This window comes from Berghia stephanieae, chromosome 5, assembly GCF_034508935.2.
Source record: "Berghia stephanieae isolate SIO BIC M18660-M18661 chromosome 5, UCSD_Bste_1.3, whole genome shotgun sequence".
NCBI lineage: Eukaryota > Metazoa > Mollusca > Gastropoda > Nudibranchia > Aeolidiidae > Berghia > Berghia stephanieae.
The window spans coordinates 69,439,916-69,457,415 of NC_088364.1; the positions used below are offsets into that span (position 1 = coordinate 69,439,916).

Here is a 17,500-nt window from a genome sequence, read left to right on the forward strand (position 1 = left end):
TGGGTTGGGGTGGGGGGGGTGGGTTGGGGTGGGGGGGGGGAGTGGGGTTACGATAATGAAATAAATGGCCGTCAAATTGCTGGAATGTATTGGCAGATTGGTATCTCAGTGCAACAAGCCTGTTTTATTTTCCTCTCTCTCTCTCTCTCTCTCTCTCTCTCTCTCTCTCTCTCTCTCTCTCTCTCTCTGTGTGTGTGTGTTTGTGTGTGTATGTGTGTGTGTGTGTGTGTGTCTTTGGATGGTTTATTGTTTATAGTCGACGTATGCTGTTTAGCAATGTCATGTACACATCTTGTCCGATTTTAATCTTACACAAGAGCCAGCTTACTTACTCATTTTCAATGACAAATTTCCTATGAACGATTTATGTGTGTGTATGTGTGTATTGTGTGTGTGTGTGTGTGTGTGTGTGTGTGTAATATAGAAGGAATGAAGATGACATCACTTTTCTCTTTGATACTGTTTTTAACCCGTCCAAGAGATTAGTTCTCAACAAATTTTCTCAAAAAGACTAGACTAGATAGTACGTGTTTTAACGTTTAAAATCCGAGACTGACAGGAAACTTCTAGAGTGGCAAAAAGATTTTACTATAAGACAATGCGTATCTCGATCAGGTCGTGTCAAGACGGTAAACAGTAAACACCCTCTCGCTCATATATTATTTAATTGTAATGTAACATAAATTTGGCACGGTTTTGTTGTTGTTGTTTTTGTTTTTTTTGTCTTTTTTTTTTTGTTTGTTTTTTTTTTTTGTATTCTTTTTTTTTTTTTGGGGGGGGGGGGAGGTTGTTTGTTCTGTTTTGTTTTTTTTTTTGCTTTTTTTTTGTTGTTTTTTTGTTTTTTTTTTTTTTTTTTTTTTTTTTTTGGTTTGTTTGTTTGTTTGTTTGTTTGGGGGTTTTTTTATTTTTTTTTGGCGCGTCTAACTTCAGTTGGATAATTACGTCTCATAGAAAAAAAAACCAGACCTTAAACTTTGAAAATTCCGCTTACCAACAATACTAAGGTGTTGTGTTTACCGATTTGACATTTAAGACGCATGGAACTCTTAAGTTTCTTGTTTCGATATCATTTTTATTATTATTATAGTCTATGGTGCAAGCAATGTCATCCATATCTTTGTGTTCTGGTTACGCTTGTTTTAGTGGTTAATATTTTACGGAAAAGCATATTAATATATATCCAATTTTATTCTCATTGCAAAGCATGAGAGACAGAGAGAGAGAGAGAGAGAGAGAGAGAGAGAGAGAGAGAGAGAGACAGACAGACAGACAGACAGACAGAGAGAGAGGGAGGGAGAGAGAGAGAGAGAGAGAGAGAGAGAGAGAGAGAGAGAGAGAGAGAGAGAGAGAGAGCAGGGAAGGGCTCAGAGCGTAGCCACCGTAAAGTCATAGCCTGACACTGACCAAAATGCCAGTCTTTGGCCACAAAAGAAAACAAACTCGTGAGTTGTATTCAATCATTCAACCAATGGGACCACTTGTTTCCATGAGCACCACAGACTAGGGAGCTGTATTCTCTATGATGAGTACTACTAACGACAACTCACTGGCCGGTGCAAAAACCAAATAATGACGTCAAAATGCCAGTCTTTTTGGATTTCGATGTCAGGCTATAACTTAACGATGGCTACGCCCAGAGATTGACAATGTGATAAAAGTATCAAGAGAGCAGGAGCATTAGGCTCGTCTCCCACCCCTCAGTGGAGACATCAACTGGTTGTAATGGACAATTTTCTTAAGTCCACCCAATCCAGGTAGAAAGGGGACTACGTCATAAAGCCATATCGTCTGAATGAAGAAGGAGTTGAATCGAAACAATTAATCAAACTTTTTACCATTTCTATGACAACTCTTGTTATTTCACCCTTTCTCTCTCTGTGTCTCTATCTCTCCGTCTCTCTCTTTCTCTTTCTCTCTGTCTCTCTCTCTCGTTCTCTCTCTCTCTCTCTCTCTCTCTCTCTCTCTCTCACCATCTTTTAATATACCAATCAATAATACAATAATGATAATGAGGATAATGATGATGATGGTGATGATGATGAAGATGAAGATAGTAATAAGAATAATAATAATAATAATAATAATAATAATATATAATAATAATAATAATAATAATAATAATAATAATAATAACAATGATAATAATAACAATAATAATAATAATAATAATAATAATAATAATAATAATAATAATAATAATAATAATAATAATAATAATAATATAATAATAATAATAATACAACAATCAATACGTGAAATAATAATAAATGAATTAATTACCCCATCATCATCTCCACTCACAATGACAACGGCCGACGACCCACCCACCACCACCCCAATCAACCACCTAACGCCAACCCAATAATTTACCTAAACGTTATTCCATGTCAAACGCTGCCCCTGCCACCAGCCAGAGAAAGGCGCACATTGCAAAAAAATAAAATAAATAAAGGTGGGGGGGGGGGGCGTAGATTGGGATGAAGGGGGCGTGTTCCTTGTAACTCTTAGGTTTAGTGGGACTATACACGATACTACACGCCTTGTTTCTACTCTCCCTCGACAATGCTCTCTGCTTGCTCTTTACAATGATTGCAAGTGCTCTTTACAATATGCCAGCGTTCCCTCCCTTAACTTTAACATCGTGCCCCCCCCCCCCCCCCAACCCTAGACAAAGTGAGCATCGTTCAGGTATGTGTATTGTTTGGTGTCTGTGAGAGAGTGCCATTATGTTTTGGGTTTTGTTGGGAGTTTTTGTTGGTTTTTTTTTTTTTTTGGTTCTTTTTTTTCTTTTTTCTTTTCTTTCTTTCTCGATCGTTGCTGCTCCACCCAATTTTGGACCGCCCGCTAAGGACGACCGGTCGATGCACAGCTGTTCCTCGTAATCGGGAACTGGCTTGGTTTATAATATTATTATTATTATGTTTGCAATTTGCAAAAGAATCTCAATTTCCCGGATCTTGTTGGCTAGTGGATAGAATGAATGAAGATGACGTCACTCAGGTCTTTGTCTTCGTTTGTTTTGTTTTTTGGACCGCCAGATGAGTGATTAGATCTCACCGACGTCAACTTATAGAAGGAACGAAATTGAAGTAATCGAGCTCTTTGTTGTCGTTGTTGATGTTGTTAGACAGCCATTCTAAGAAGTAATCCTCATTAAATTCTATCAATCAGACCATAAACTATAACTACTATAGTTATGCATGTCTGTACGTTATATCCGGCTAGCGGGTTATGAGTATTTTGGCTAAACGCATAGCATCACTTTGGAGGTTCCATTTTTGAGATAATTTACGTGTCTAGTATATGGTGTAGCCTTGATCGTCTGTACATTTTATTATTTTTATTTAATCTCAACTTTAAAGTACTCCTTGAGAGATTATATATATATATATATATATATATATATATATATATATATATATAAGAGAGAGAGAGAGAGAGAGAGAGAGAGAGAGAGAGAGGGAGAGGAAGAGAGGGGGTGCAACCATGCGGTCTTGTGGTATGACACTCGCTTTTGGATCGGCAGGTCCAGGTAGCGGCACATAGTTGAGTCCTTGGAAAAGCGCTTTGAGCACGTTTAGTTTAGATTGCGCTCAAATGTGTAGATTGGTAGAAGCCTAAGCAAGATGCTTAGTCCCATCAACTTCAAAATAGCATCCCGAATGAGCGAGTTCTCGAATATCCGGCCATGGTCATGAGAAATCCCAGAGAATTCTCCTGCTATTAACTTTAACCATCCGCTTCTGGCGTCGGTGGCAGTATGGGAAATGGCTGAAAAGGAAGGGGAGGTAATTTATCAACACACTAGCGGTCGTCTGACACGTGCTTATGTCCCCTGCTGTGACGTACCTGGTAAAGGAGGTCGCTGACTGTTGTTCAATTTTTCACGATGGAAGCAGTGACTTCAGCTCGAATTATATTTCTCTATTACTGCTCTCTTTACAAGAACTATTTCCACACTGTTGTTAGCAAAAGGGGCAAATTATCCCTCCGGCCTTCGAGAGACAGAAGAGGGTCATCGCGGTGGAGTTGTTGGAAAGAGGTAGTTTTGACATGCGCAATGCACATTTCAAATTGGTGACGATCGGCATGAGACTTGTTCTGTGTCTTTTGTCTCCAAGGGAGGTTATTAGAAAATTATATTGACGATTCTGATATTCGGCCCAGTACATGACTGACTAATTGTCGATGCGGTCGTCGCAGATTTTATAACTTTTCCTTGTTTTAGTATAGTTATACTTTTTTTTGTGTGGGGGGGGGGGGGGATACATGCATGTGTAGAATAGAGGGCGTGCCGTTGATCTGTTATCCTGATGGGAATGTTTGCTTTGATGTATGCATTGACTTAAAACATCGTTTGTTTTGTTTTATCCACAGACATTGTACCAAATTGTGCGTGCACTGTACGCTTACATATTTAAATTTAGTGCAAAACTGTCCCGATACTCCTAACGTTTTGTTGTTGTTGTTGTTTTTGTTGTTTTTGAAGTCGTCTTTGTCAAGTCATCGTTGGTATTGTTGGTGTTGTTGTTGTTGTTGTTGTTGTTGTTGTTGTTATTGTTGATGATGTTGTTGTTGTTGTTGTTTTTGAAGTCGTCTTTGTCAAGTCATCGTTGGTATTGTTGGTGTTGTTGTTGTTGTTGTTGTTGTTGTTGTTGTTATTGTTGATGATGTTGTTGTTTTTGTTGTTTTTGAAGTCGTCTTTGTCAAAGTCATCGTTGGTATTGTTGATGTTGTTGTTATTGTTGCTGATGTATCGATCCTGACTCTTTACGGCCATATTGCAGTGGGCATTTATCTCTCGCTGTTGACGACAAGGCAGGGGTTAAATGTTGACAATTTAATAGATGGATTCGATGTAAAATTGTGGTTATTGTTGTTTTTGGTCATAATTGTTCCATGTTAATGAGTTCTAACGAACTTATTGCGAGGGGGGAAAAAAATAAAACAAACAAATATAAATGAATTCTATCATTTTATAGCTAAATACATACAACGGTTAGTGGAATTGGTAGATAAACAGATAGAAAGACAGAATGTGATATAGTCTGAGAGAGAGAGGGAGAGAGAGAGAGAGAGAGAGAGAGAGAGGATGAGGAGAAAAAGGTGTATAGTAGAGCAAGAGAAAGAAGAATCAAGTGATAAGCATTCTTCAAAAGAATTGATTGACTTTTAAAGAGAAGGGGTCAATATATATATATATATAATATATATATATATATATATATATATATATATATATATATATATATATATATATAACAGGCGTATAACAAAGAATAACTTCGTCAAAAGAGATCTAGAGATTTGAAGTATTGTATAATTACTTAGAAACATCAACCCTAGTCACCACACAGACATGCTCCTGATTTTGTCACTGAAGCCAAACCCTTGAATCGCAGGAGCTGGCACACCACCATATCAAAGAATCCTGAGTCAAAGGGAGGGAAATCACCCTCGCCCAGGGTGTTTGGTCTCACAGCTGCTTTGTGTCCTGGCCCATAAACAGAAATGGACACCCCCCAAGGCGGGTCCAATTTACACCAACACTCACGCATTACCGCAAAATACTTTTTGATGATTTTCATTCATTTTGGCCAGAAAATTTTACCTTGGTTATTTTTTCTTTTCGAAGGAGTTATAATACATTCATTAAAAAAAATAAAAATTGTTGGATGATATTTGAAGTAAAAGTTTTCTGACGATTTTTTTTTTCAAAAAAGTCTATTCTCCAAGTAGGTACATATCTACAACCATATCGTCCTTAGTTGTTGTTGAATATTAAAGGGAGGAAATAAATTGACATATTTTCCTCGGGGATATTGAAGGATTTTTGTTAAAAGCACGGATTTAAAGTTTGACATTGTCACGTTTTCAGTATGGATTTAAAGTTTGACATTGTCACGTTTTAAGTATGGATTTAAAGTTTGACATTGTCACGTTTTAAGTATGGATTTAAAGTTTGACATTGTCACGTAATAGATTTATTTCATCAAGACGAGAATGGAACGCAATCCAAACTCCTATGCGACTTAATTTGATACGGTGTCTCTTGTCTTGTAACAAAATCCAAGCAATGTTGAGGGTGATTAGTGACCGGATGGGTGTCAAGTATCGTAATATTCTCTTTTCTGATTCTGGCGTGTGTATTGAGTTAAGGTGCTTTATTAATATTTTCTTTAATCGACTCAGATGTGAATGAATATCCAAGAAGGTTACGGTTATTGTTCTGAGATTGCTACGCCATGCACGCATAACAGGCGGGAGTCTTAAAGCCGCATGTCTGTGGCTATAAGGATACCTTATCTTACCTTATCCTCTTGGTCCATTGGTGGAACATAAGGCGCCAACAAAAGTTCCTCCAGACATCTTTAGGCAGCCATCTCAGCTCATTCCACGTCATTTCAGCTTCTCTCATCTCCTCTTCGACTGTCCTCCTTTAATGATACCGATGATTAAAAATTATCAGAAAAATCAATATCGCCATGAAGTGGTTAAAAAAAAACAACAATATTTTTTTTTTAAAATATTCTCAAGACACGAATGTGACGTCACAGTAAGCCAATAATGGAGATTTATCGTGAGGGTGTCATCAAAATGTCTGGGGAATCTCATCCCAAGCACATCCCAGGAAATGGAAGACGTAAGGCGATATCCTCTGAAAGCCTAGGTGGTGATTGAAAATAGTGGATCGATATTGATATCCTATTTGATTTCACGGACTTTCTTTCGTACACGATATTATGTATTGGCCACTTTCATGATATAGATATATATATATATATATATATATATATATATATATATGTACTTAATTGATATGTATATATATATATATATATATATATATATATATATATATATATATATATATATATATAAATAGTGGTTTTGAAATGAACTACGATTCTAGCACATACGAAAGTTATCTAAAATCCTTTATTACCATATCGATAGTTTTTTAAAAGTGATATTATTATCATTATTATTATTATTATTATTATTATTATTATTATTATTATTATTATTATTATTATTATTATTATTATTATCATCATCATCATCACCATCATCATTTCTTCCTCCCTTATTATTCCTCACCTTTTTGTCGCCTTTTTCTCTCACCCCGTCCCACTGCGCCTCAAATTTCTTCTCGTTTCAAGCGCCCAGGATATTAATAGGATTAAGGTCCATCTCTTCACGTGGCGGAGTAACCTGTGAAATCGTCTTCCGGTTTATGCTGCGTTAGGTGTTAGTGTCGCTTTCGGTGTCACGCCTGAAAATGTAGTCCCTTCCCCCCCCCCCCCCCCCCCCCTTCTCTGCTGCGAGGATTTCAAGATTCTAGAGCTGTTAAGGGATTAGTGGAGGATTAGAGGTGTGGACGTGTTATTATTATTATTGGAGGTAGTATTCTTGTTCTAGTCGATGAGAGGAGAATGGGTTTTTGGGTGGAGAGAAAAGGAGGATGGATGGTATTATTGGACTGTAAATTATTAAAGTCAGCTTTGGACGGTCTGGGCGTGTGGCTATTGTTGTAGTACATATTATTTTTATTATTATTATTATTATTATTATTATTATTATTATTATTATTTATTATTATTATTATTATTATTATTATTAATAGTAGTAGTAGTAGTAGTAGTAGTAGTAGTAGTAGTAGTAGTATTTAGTAGTAGTAGTAGTAGTAGTAGTATTATTATTATTAGTAGTAGTAGTAGTAGTAGTAGTATAGTAGTAGTAGTAGTAGTAGTAGTAGTAGTAGTAGTAGTAGTAGTAGTAGTAGTAGTAGTAGTAGTAGTAGTATTTTCGTCATGGTCTTCGTTGGCATCATCATCATCATCATCATCATCATCATCATCATCATCATCATTATTATCATCATCATTGTTGATGTTATTGATATTTTGGTTGGGATTATTATTTTTTTCTTTATTTCCTTATATATCGATTAAAATTACCCTCATCTTGGCAAAAATCTCTCAAACCCGGGACTTCGCGAAATGACCCTCATCTTACTTAGCAAGTCCCAGATTATAGAGTTTCTGACTGTCATTAAATAATATGATGGCCATTTTAATCGCTCGATATTTGAAGGACAAGTTTTCTGGTCAAAATTTGTAAAATGTAAATATTTTTTTTCTGTCGGAGGCCGAGGAGGCCAGAATTGGCCCATTATAAACATAGGGAAGATTTGGATGAAAGGGGAGATGATCCTAACCCGACATGACACTTCTTGACTCTCGAAAGAAAAGCACAGACAGGTCTTCTTTCATAGCTCTACAGCTCTCTCTCGAGTGATGACGGTTTAGGCTGTGTTGTCGTCCGTACTACTCTGGAAAAATACCCAAAAAAAAAAAAAACATGTATTTAAAATTTTGGCCAGAAAACTTGCCCTTCGAATTATATCGATCGATTAAAATGACCCTCTTCTTCTTGTAAAAAAACAAAACAAAACAAAACAAAACAAAACAAAACAAAAAAAAAAAAAACAAATAGAAAAACCCCACTCAAAACCCGGGATTTTCGAGTTTTTCTCAAGACGAGGGTCATTTTTTAATCACTTGATATCTGAAGAACTTGTTTTCTGGCCAAAATAATTAAATATATATGTGTTTTGGTTTGTTTTGGGTTTTTTGGGGTTTTTTTTTAAAGAGTGCGAGAGTGTGGTGTCTTGGGTGGTGGTGGTGGTATTGATAGTGTCAGTGGCGGTGGTGGTGTATTTGTAAATGACTATTATTGACGATGGAAGCTACAACAACAACATGCCCTATTCAGGAAGTCTTTTTATGGCCATCACGGGCCGTCCTTGCTTTGAGTTTCTGTCACGACTAATTTTGATCTTTGTCCGGTCGGGAGTGCGCGTGCGCTGAGGACAATACGAGCGACAACTTGACGACGTCGACAAGGAGGAAGGGTGAGGACTTTTGTGTCGACGACACCCGACCGACCACACGACACCCCGCGACACTCCACACGACACCACATGACACCAACACGATAGGGTTCGAGGACACTGGACAAATTATAATGATGATGATGTTCCAGGCACTCAACAACAAAAACAATGCCACAAGTAGCGCACGCGCATATTGCATTGCGCACTTTCACGCAGAGGAGATTACTATCTCCCCCCCCCCCCCCGCCCCATCTCTCTCTCTCTCTCTCTCTCTCTCTCTCTCTCTCTCTCTCTCTCTCTCTCACTCACGCACAAACACACGTTTACACACACACACACACACATACACACACACAAACACAATATCGACAAACTGGCATTTAATTATTTTTAAAAAATATTAATAAATTTAAAAAAATACTCGGCATGGTATGGTTCGAGCTTTTATTTCGAGTAAGTGCGACAAATTACAAATATGACACTAGATTGTTTCAGCTTCGTCATTTGGATTTATGTTTATAGGAAACCAACCATGAATACCGACAACAGCAAAACCCTGAAAATTGGATAATAATATTGTGTGAATTTTCGAGAATTCTAACAATGTGTCTTTTTTTTCCCTATCTGTTTCAGTGACAAACGGCATTCGAGATGCCCATGACATGGAGGTCCCACGTGATAGAGAAGCCACGGTGAGTAGTAGGCTTGAAACGACTTTCTTGTTGTTGTTGTAGTTGTTGATGTTGTTGTTGCTGTTGTTATTGTTGTTGTGGTTGTTGTTGTTGTTGTTCTTCTTCTTCTTCTTCTTCTTCTTCTTCTTCTTCTTCTTCTTCTTCTTCTTCTTCTTCTTCTTCTTCTTCTTCTTCTTCGTACGGCTGTGTGGTCTTCTTGCGGTATGGCACTCGCTTTCGGATCTGAAGGTCCTGGGTTCGAGCCTCGCCCGGCGCATAGTTGAGTCCTTGAAAAAGGCTCTTTATCCACATTATCTCACTGTACTCAGGTGTAAAAATGAGTGACCCTTTGTAAAGGACTTTTAACACGTTTAGGGATATCGCGCTAAATAAAAGCTCAAGTTTCAGTTTATTCAACTTCTTCTTCTTCTTCTTCTTCTTCTTCTTCTTCTTCTTCTTCTTCTTCTTCTTCTTCTTCTTCTTCTTCTTCTTCTTCTTCTTCTTCTTCTTCTTCTTCTTCTTCTTCTTCTTCTTCTTCTACTTCTTCTTCTTCTTCTATATTCATACAACTATTTTTGTTTATCTCCTTTAAAAAAACCAGTTGCGGTGGTTGAGAGGCGGATCCCAATCCAAGATGATGAAAACTGAAGATTCCAACGCTCACCTCGACACACCTCCCGACGAACCCACCTCCTACGTCAGCATCCCTAGCGGGTACCCTCACCATCCCTCCTTACCCATCCCTATCTCCTTCGTTGGGAACAGCCCCTTACCTCCAACCGCCACCCCAAACGACCCTTCTATCAAGTCAGAGTATCACATGTCCCCGACGCGGACCAATGGGGAGCTCCATTCGAACGGAAGTGGCGCTGCTTATCCAATGAGTGAGTAGAAAATTATTTGACCTAGTTTAGATAAAATCTATTTTTGGATTATTATAATTTCCTACTGATCAGTAACAATATTTCTTCCCCATAAATTATCGGGAGTTTTTTGTTTTAAGTTAAAACTCACCTGCATTTTTTTCAAAATCTCCAGAATTTTGGTTGTCCCCCTTTTTTATATTTTTGCATGGTCCGCTCCAGTGTGCATTGTGGATCTAAAAGAAACCTATTGTTTTGTGTTTTGTTTTACATTATTTATAGATGTTTTTCCCCCAAAAAATTAGACGTTTCGTCATTATTGGGCATTTGAGTTATAAATACCATGTACACGTACTCGGTTTATTTGCTATTTTACGATACATAATGAAATCATTATCATATTTCATTTTGGCGAAAGCCTATAACTATCTATTCATATAATATATTTATTTACTTATTTATTCATATTGGGGGCAGATCTTCCATAATTCAGGATTTCTGAGGCATTATCCTCAGTTATAATTTGACCTTTCCAGTTCTTTAATATAGAGAATTCTTCTCCTCATTTTTGAAAGTTTTTTCTCTAACTTAATGGTAAAGTCCAGATCATATATATACCGAGATGAGAAAACAACAAATTTGTGTGTGCACTATTAAAAATCATAAATCCTTCCCCCCCCCCCCCCGCCCCCCAAAAAAAAAAATAAAAAATTGTCGAGATAAATGAAACAACCTGAATCGCATTGAGCATGGCAACTCTGTGGAGATTTACCATATACATTTTCACCTTTATTTTAAACCTCGAGAAATAGATTACAAGCGATAATATAGATAGCATGCGCTTGGCTAAGGAGTTCACAAAGATTGCCATCCGGAAGTATAACGGACTAACACACAAAACTATGTGTAACCATTAACTTTTATAGTCCGGTCAATACAGTTTGGTGAGAGTTACTCATAAACGCGGATGGCAAAAATACAATAACAATAGCTTGAGTGACGTCATCTTCGTTCTATCTATATAATACATTTCTTGAGCCGCAATTTCAGATCACCACATTTTATAAGTAACTCGCACCAACATCAACAACATTGTCCATTTGTTTACGTAACAAATGTGTTATTCTTGCCTGTCTCCTGTCTACCAGATGGAACTATAAATCAGTATTATAACTCTTCATACAAAAAAAAAAAAAAATATGTTGTTTACTTTAAGGTCAATATTATGGCAATAAAGACAGACTTTTTAAAAAATCTGGCAAAATAAGGTGCCAATCGCTCTTTTTAAACAAAATTTGGGAAATGCTGTGGTCACATGGTTTTACTTAAAATAGCTCGTCCAATAAAAAGGTCTGAAATAATATTTTGAATAAGTATAAGACAAAAAGTTACGCGAAATATTTTTGGCCATAAATAAATGATGTATAATAGTACAATACAAGATTGAATGAATATTTGTAGATTACTACCAATATTGCCTTTGTCACTCTCGGGGAATGAACCCATCCGACGTCTAATGTGCCAGTCGTCACTCATGGGGAATCCGGCAGAAGAAGAACGTCTTCCGGTGGACTATTTTCTTATCGCGTGACGTCGACGCGTTTGTTTGTCGTCGTCAGGTCGACTTGTCTGTCTAGCGGATTAATCAATCAGGACTAATTTGGATTACGCTTGTGACGCCCTCCAACGGGAATTATTGATGGAGTCGAGCGCATGCGTCGTTTGTCGGAGTTTGCGCCGTCTGTCTTTTCCTGTTCATTTCCGGTCACAGTTTCGTTCCGGCTAGAAATGGCTATTTGACACTAGGGGGGCGACTAAGAATAACTCAAGACACTTCCCAAAGGATCAATTGATATCGAGGCTTTCAAAATTACTTTGTCAGTGTTTTTGGTCGATGTTTCAATGTTTTGATTCGTAAGATTAAGATTTAGAAGACAATATAATATGTCCCAACGCGTCAATCTACTATTGTTAGGAATGGATTCAATGCAATCCTTTAAGTCGCAGCTTGCCTTATGGAAGTCAATCGCCAGTCTTTGGATATTGGCAGTGATGGCGTGTCCATGATGTTCTTTCTGCTTCTTGTTTTCATTTTGTTCTTTTTTTTTTTTTAATTATTCAATCATGAAAAATGATCATAACTTTCAGTTGTTATTTTTTTTAAAGTTAATGAACCAAAACTCATTCTCCCCAATGAGAGTATTTATTTTATCTCTATTTTCATAACCTTAGTTTCATATTGAATTCTAACTATCTGAAATCAACGGTTCAAAACCACATAGATATGACACTGGAATGACAATGTTTCCAAATTTCCTATTAATAATTCATCCCTCTATCCTTTCTTTTGGGATGATTTTTTAGCCGTAACCTTCAACAATAGATATACCATTAAAAAAAATGCACATTGAGCATCATTTTATCATTTCGAATGCTGCCCTTTTTTTTTGCGACTCGGTCTTGACTGAAACAGGAGTCACATCGGCGTTACTGCTCTCAGCGAAAATGGCAATGTCTGCAATCAAAACAACCGGTCAAATAACGAAAGTAAGAATGGACAGATAGTGAGGAAGATGTTCAGCTGTCGCAGTTAGAGTTAAAATTTGATATTCATATTTTGATGTAAAGGAACTTTAGAGTCCGGTTGACGAATAAAGGACAAGATAATAATAATAAATTATAATGATAATATCCAACAACCTTTTAAACCCGAGGTATGAAAATACCCCGACATAATCTTCTTCCTCATTGATGTCGAAAAAAAAAAAAGAAAAGAAAAGATAAATAGAATAAAACCCTTTGGTCTAAAGATCAAGCCAAAGTTAGTATTTTTGGTATTTAGATACTTTCAAAAGCTTTCAAGCCCCGTCCTTTTTGGCCGCGATGGTTTTATCTACTATCTCCACCATCTTAGAAAGGGGGGATGGGAAACAACTCCCCTCAATTATCCATCAAGGTTTGTTTCCCTTGAGGCCTTTTAAAAAATATAGATTAAGAATTCGAGATTTTTCGAAAACCAAACGACATACTGAATATTCTTTCCTTTGATGTTTTTTGTGAATCTTAATGTGGCGAATATTTTAGATAATCTTTATGAAAGTGGAAGTAACCTTCACCCACCCCCCCCCTCCAACACACACCCCCTCCACCCCTTTCAAGATAACATACACACACACATACACACGTTTTAAAAGCAAGAAAGGCCTTGACTGTGATGTGCACTTAGTGTCTAGCAGGTATTTTCTGTAATCGTCACATCTTCCAAAAAAAAAAAATAATAATAATATTAATAATAAAATTGTTATTATTAAATGAAAGTAGCCAGCGTCGAATTCTACATACAGGTAAATTGTTCTGCTAAGGTCATTGACATTTTTTTTTTGTATATGAAAGGTGGACACGGCGGGGATGACGTTGTCAAATTTTGATCATTCAAACTAGCGAGTTACTTACAATTACTTACAACCATAGATTTAAACCGCGAGATGTGAATGTCGCTTTTTTTTCTACTGAAAGCATTGTTAATAATGATGATGATGATGATGATGATGATGATGATAATAATAATATATAACACTTGTAAAGTGCATAACCATGACCTGGTCATGCTCTTTGCGCTTCACATTTACAAGAATGACAATCTAAAATATCACTAACACACACACACACACTGAACACACACACACACACACACACACTGAACACACACACACGCACACAAACACACTTTCAATTATTCCCCAAAAGAAGAAGAAAAAAAAACCCATCTACATCAAAGAAATGTGAAACATTGACATTGACAGAGACTTAAAATTTTAGATTTCCATTACAACAAGGAGCCCGTAATAGTATTCCCATTACAACAATGAACTTTTAACAATTTGGGTTATCAGACCTGAAAATAGGGACACATCGGAAAGACCGACTTCTGTCTTGAAGGATTTATGATTTTCATTTGTGCACACAATAAGCCATCGTTAATTTTTTAAAAAGGGTATGAATCCCATCACTAGCATACCTTATTTTTCCCATGTTTGTTGTGGTGGGGGGGGGGGGGGGGGGGGGGGGAGGAGGGGGGTTGGGGGTTTCGTTTGTTTGTTTGTTTTTTTTTTTTTGGGGGGGGGGTTTTTGGGTTTTTTTGGGGTTTTTTTGTTTGTTTTTTTTTTTTTTTTGTTTTTTTTCTTTCATCTTTTATACATCCTAGTGGTATATTTTACAAATTCCTCTGATCAACTTTACATTCGATATTAAATGGATTCGCTCCCCCTCCCGCCCCCAACCCGACCCACCCACCTCCTGTTTAAATTTGCAACAATTGTGTTTAAAAGCATTTGCTTTTGTTTCATTTCCTTTTCTTGTTTTTTTTTGGCATGTGGTTACTTCATTACTGGTTTTTATTTTCGCCATTGAAATACTAGGAGTGATACCTTTAATAGATGTATTGTTTATTATAATTATACTTCATAATTATCGGTATGTTCATAATTCTGCCTGCATTCCTCATGCATTCACATCAAAAGAACATACTTGTTTTTTATTGGTGAAATTATAATAATATGTTCCACCGAGCAATGAAAATGAAAAACTTCACAGAATTCGAGATTCATGCAGTGATATCTTTGTTTGATTGTTCTTTAATTTCAGCATGTTTTGCATAATTGTGTATTGTATTCGTACGTATAATTGTATTTAATCCCAACTTTACGTCAACCCATTTCCCGCTAGCTATTCCCCCATTTTCAAAAGCATCCTGCTTTCATTTCATTCATCTTTCCCCCCACCTTAAACTTGCTACCACCAAAAATTAAGAAAAAAAAAATGAATAAATTGAAAAGAAAAACACAAAAGCAGACGAAAACAAAACCAACAACTTCGACCTTTGACACCAAACTCACTACGTCACTGATTAATCTCTGGAGCACCTCGCTGAGAGGAACCACCAAAGACCAGGCCACATTTTATCATTCTAGTAAATTCAACCCCGTTCTCCCATAATTTAGGATCCACAGAGCGGATGATGCCAACCGTACCTCGATTTTCCCCTGACTTTTCGTCATCTTTTTTTTTTTTTCCTCATGTCCCTCCTTTGTCTTTTTCGCCGCCAATCCCACTAGCCTTCTTTACCTCTTTCTGCTTTTTTTTCTCTCCTCGATTAACTCAACACATAGAGTAAGACATATCAAAATATCCTAACGAAAAAGGAAAAATGCAGAGGATTCGGATTCCATTTTCACTTTGAGTTAACATTTATACGAACCCAGGTTTCAGGCAATTCCTCACCCTCTCCCGACACCCCCTTCCCCTTCTCCAATGTTTTCTATCAAACATTCTGCTATTTTATCCAGAAATTTGAAAAACAAATATACTTAAACTGCTCACATATATCACCTTCTTGCTTACCCGTGCTATTTCGTGACAGTTGCCAACCAGAATCCTTAATTCTCTTGACAAATTCAAAGATCGGGCAATCCTTGGACTTTTTTTTTCTCTTGAATGTCAACAAGATCTAAAATCCTCTAATCTCCCAACCCTCCAAGTTAAAAACACCCCAAAGCTCCGAGTTCCACACCTCGGAAAACCCTTCAACTTTCTTTCTTTCCTTCATTTCAACAAGATCTGTAATTCTCAAATCTCTCAGCACTCCAAGCCAAAACACAGCCTAGAAATTCCGAGTTTAAACCTCGAAAACCCCTTGGACTTTCTTTCTTTCCTTCATTTCAAGAAGATCTAAAATTCTCCACTCTCCCAGCCCTTCAAGTCAAACACAGCCCCAAGCTCCGCCGTAGCAGTAACACCTCTACGCCCACAGCCTCACCTCACGCCGGAAGTAGAAACACCCCAACACCTCACCAGCCTCAGGCCCAGCTGATAGGGGCAACTGGGCATCCCCTCAGTGACATGAGCAGCCATAGTCCATCCCCATCCAACAAAGATGGTCGTCAGGATGCTGTGTTTACAGAGCTTACCCCGGTCGCACCTCCTAGCCAGCATGTATACGCCCCTTTGCCTTCTATCGGACAATTCTCATCCAAACCTGAAGGTGCCACAAGCTCTGCTGATTCTAATCATTCACGTTTGTGACCCACAAGTCAATCTGGTACTGTGTCGGAGCGAATAAATGAATAAACAACTGAATTTAAAGTCCAAAATTATCGGGGAAATGGTTTTTTAGATTTTCGGAATTCAAGTAACAAAATTAATTCTTGTAAATGAAGACATTGCCTTTTCCTCGAGTATCATTTAACGTCTATTTTAAGCATCCAGTTCACTCCGACATAACGCCGTTTTGACACGATGGGTCACATTTCTTTGAATATTCAATTTTTTGTCGTGGCATACTGTACTAACCAATAATTTACAACTGAAATCATAGTTGCACAACCTGTGCGCCCAATGCGAAGGATTGGAATAATGGCTGTGCATTAGAAATGATAAATTAAATACATGATAATCTGGATATGGATCAAAACAATCATTATAAAATAAAACTATACAGTAACAATGTTTTAATAGCATTAGTGATTCAATGTTATGCTTTCCTCTTTTATTCAATCCTGATTTCGAAAGAAATTTTGCAGAGGCTTTTCAATTAGGGCCATAATGCATAGAGAGAAAAAAAAAACCCTACAATTTCTAAACCGTTTGCTTAATTAATTGTCTAAATCGTTCTGATGAAATTTAGCACAAAACCGTCAAATTATGATAGCACAATTTGACTTAGATTGACTAACACCTAACACGGTTACTAATATCATTTAATGGTCCCCAACAATCGATTTATATATCGTTTTCTCTTTCGCAGTTCATTTTCTCTTCTTTTTTTATCAACCTTTATCATCAACTCCCTCTCTCTCTCTCTCTCTCTCTCTCTCTCTCTCTCTCTCTCTCTCTCTCTCTCTCTCTCTCTCTAATTTCTACCTCTTTGTTTCTATTATCAATTTCATCAATTTTATTACCTTTGTATTATGCTGTGTGCTTTTTTTTTGATAACTTAATAAATTTAATGCACCAAGTTTTCCGTACTACAATGCAATCAAATCATCAATTATATATCTTCACATTTGGTT

General features: G+C 37.1%; 1 protein-coding gene across 1 annotated transcript in view; it reads left to right on the forward strand.

Moving 5' to 3' along the window:
- The window catches only part of LOC144973510 (uncharacterized), a 261,680-nt gene that overhangs the window by 225,771 nt on the left and 18,409 nt on the right, over window positions 1-17,500 (forward strand). The window contains exons 5-7 of the mRNA XM_078916021.1: window positions 9,533-9,591; window positions 10,172-10,454; window positions 16,183-16,473. Of these exons, the coding sequence (XP_078772147.1) occupies window positions 9,533-9,591; window positions 10,172-10,454; window positions 16,183-16,473 (633 nt within the window). The remainder of the gene's footprint in view (window positions 1-9,532; window positions 9,592-10,171; window positions 10,455-16,182; window positions 16,474-17,500) is intronic.